We start from the raw sequence: 2189 nt of genomic DNA, 5'->3' as shown, positions 1-2189 counted from the left end.
TACTTGTCAAAATTTTAAAGGAAAATTAAAAAATAACACTTAAGTTAAGATAAGTCTCGCCTTTATTTCCCTTAACAAAATAATAAATTGTTATAAGTTGTGGGGGGAAAAGGGTCCAATCCAACATAGTAGGTCGAGAGCTCATATGAGAACTATTGTGCGATCGAGAAGAAGGAGATGGTAAGGGCAAGACCCATCTGGAAGTGAGACCCTCAGAGGGAAGAATGATTACAATCCGAAGAGGTCATCTTCTGTCCGAAGAGGTCATATTCCTCTGACAATAATAGTATAGGTCAATTGAACATATAAGAGGTTAAAATGGTCTTTCGAGAACTCCTCCTGATCAAGATAAGTTCTGAGTACACTGGGAGACGATAATGATGAAGAAATATCTAAGGGAAAAGCTGTCACCACCGTATTTAATGTTCTGCAGTAACTTTTCTGACCGCATTTATGTGGAGAAGACCCCTGAACAGTGTATCCTCACCTACCGCCACTCACACAGAGCTGAAGAAGATGCTTGACGTGATACATACTCAAGTAGATTCACGGATGAAGTACAAGTGGACGATGGAGATGAAGAGAATGGAGGTTATATAAAGGAAAGAAGCTCCTAACGGAAGGGGGGGAATAAAAAAAAAGAAAGAGAAAATTTAACTGTAACTCTAAGACCTTTGTTCATCAGAAAAACAATAATATAGCTCTTCGGATATTCAGGCTTTACGTGTAAATCTATGTTGGCTTGTGTTTGAAAGTTGTGATTCGTTGTTGTCAATCCAATACTTAACCTAACTCTTTCACCCATGCTCTACAAATTTATTATTTTGGGCTTGGGTCACAAATCCTAACCCTACATAAGTTATTATAGATGAGAAAAAAAAAAAAAGCAATTTATGTGAATTCAAATTAGTATGAATAATAATTTACAATTTTTTTTTTTAAATGTTGTCGAAGTTAGAATAATGGATTGTGTTAACTGCACTGTAAGGTGCATGTTAATAACAATTTTTTACTTTTTTTAATATAATTTTTTATTTTTTTCTTCAGTTTTATATCATATTTTTCACGTCAACTTTAGAGAGAGAAAAAATATTAAAATAATAAAAAATAGCTAATTTTATGTCATTTTAATTTATTTACTTAATATTTTTTTTATTAACTAACCACAATTGTATAACCTTAACAAACACGGGCGCTCTCATCCAAAAAAAAAAAACAAAAAAAACAAACAAATAAACAAACACGGGCGCTTGTTAACATTTGCCCATAATAATTACCCTTCTTTTTTTTAATTTGCAATGTGGGACCCATCAATGGAAAAACTAAAACTCAAAGCATCGGCCACGTCAGCAACGAGAGTGACCCGTGGGTCCCACACCGAAAACTCTTTTTCTTTAATACTCAAATCCGCGACTCTCCGCCACATCAGTTTCACTCTCTCACACAAAAACCCAATCTCTCTCTTAAGCGCTCCCTCTCAGGCTCTGTGTGAGAAAGACTCTTTGATATCCAAATCAACAATGGAATCTACCAGCTACCGTCACCGGCGGTCACCGTCGAGCGACCGATTTCTCTCTGTGTTCTCTTTCTCTCCACCGTCTTCCGCCGGCGTAGGCGGTGGAGACGAGCTCAACGAAGCTGAAGTGTTTTGGACCAATGACTTCACGGACGTCGACGATCTCTACGATCACGATCGTCCTCGTTTAACTAACAAGTTACAGAAATCAGCGAGCTCGGGAATCCTCGCGGCGTTGCCGGAAACCGATAACCGGTCCCGGAACTTCCGAGACGGACCGGTTCTGTGCCGGAAGCCAACAATCTCCGCGATTCCGACGATCCCGAGGCGGCCGGAGAGAGAGCTCTCTCAGGCTCTGAACTGCAACAGGAAGTTCCAGAACGAGCAGAACCAGAGCCCGCAGCTTCACCTGCAGTCGGCTCCGATGAAGGTTCCGGTGTTGTCGAAGGCGATGGCGGCGAAGAATCGGAACGGACTGATTGCCGATGACGTGGCGACGGACGATTTGGACGAGGACGAGATGTTGCCGCCGCACGAGATTGTGGCGCGAGGCTCCGGAGTGTCGCCGAAGACGACGTTTTCGGTTCTTGAAGGAGTTGGTAGAACTCTCAAAGGGAGGGATCTACGCCAGGTCAGAAATGCCATCTGGCGCAAAACTGGTTTTCTTGATTAA

At 41.4% G+C, this 2189-nt stretch overlaps 1 protein-coding gene across 1 annotated transcript; it reads left to right on the top strand.

Annotated features, from left to right (window-relative positions):
• Positions 1-1520: 1520 nt before the first annotated feature.
• On the top strand, positions 1521-2189 carry LOC136070882 (protein S40-7-like). The gene has a single exon (XM_065781449.1). It carries the CDS (start codon positions 1521-1523, stop codon positions 2187-2189), a length of 669 nt encoding a protein of 222 aa, XP_065637521.1.

The sequence above is a fragment of the Quercus suber genome, unplaced genomic scaffold (assembly GCF_002906115.3).
Source record: "Quercus suber isolate HL8 unplaced genomic scaffold, Cork oak 2.0 scaffold_267, whole genome shotgun sequence".
In the NCBI taxonomy this organism is placed as follows: Eukaryota; Viridiplantae; Streptophyta; class Magnoliopsida; order Fagales; family Fagaceae; genus Quercus; species Quercus suber.
The sequence above is the reverse complement of the archived record's forward strand: the minus strand, read 5'-3'. Positions and strand labels throughout refer to the sequence as shown.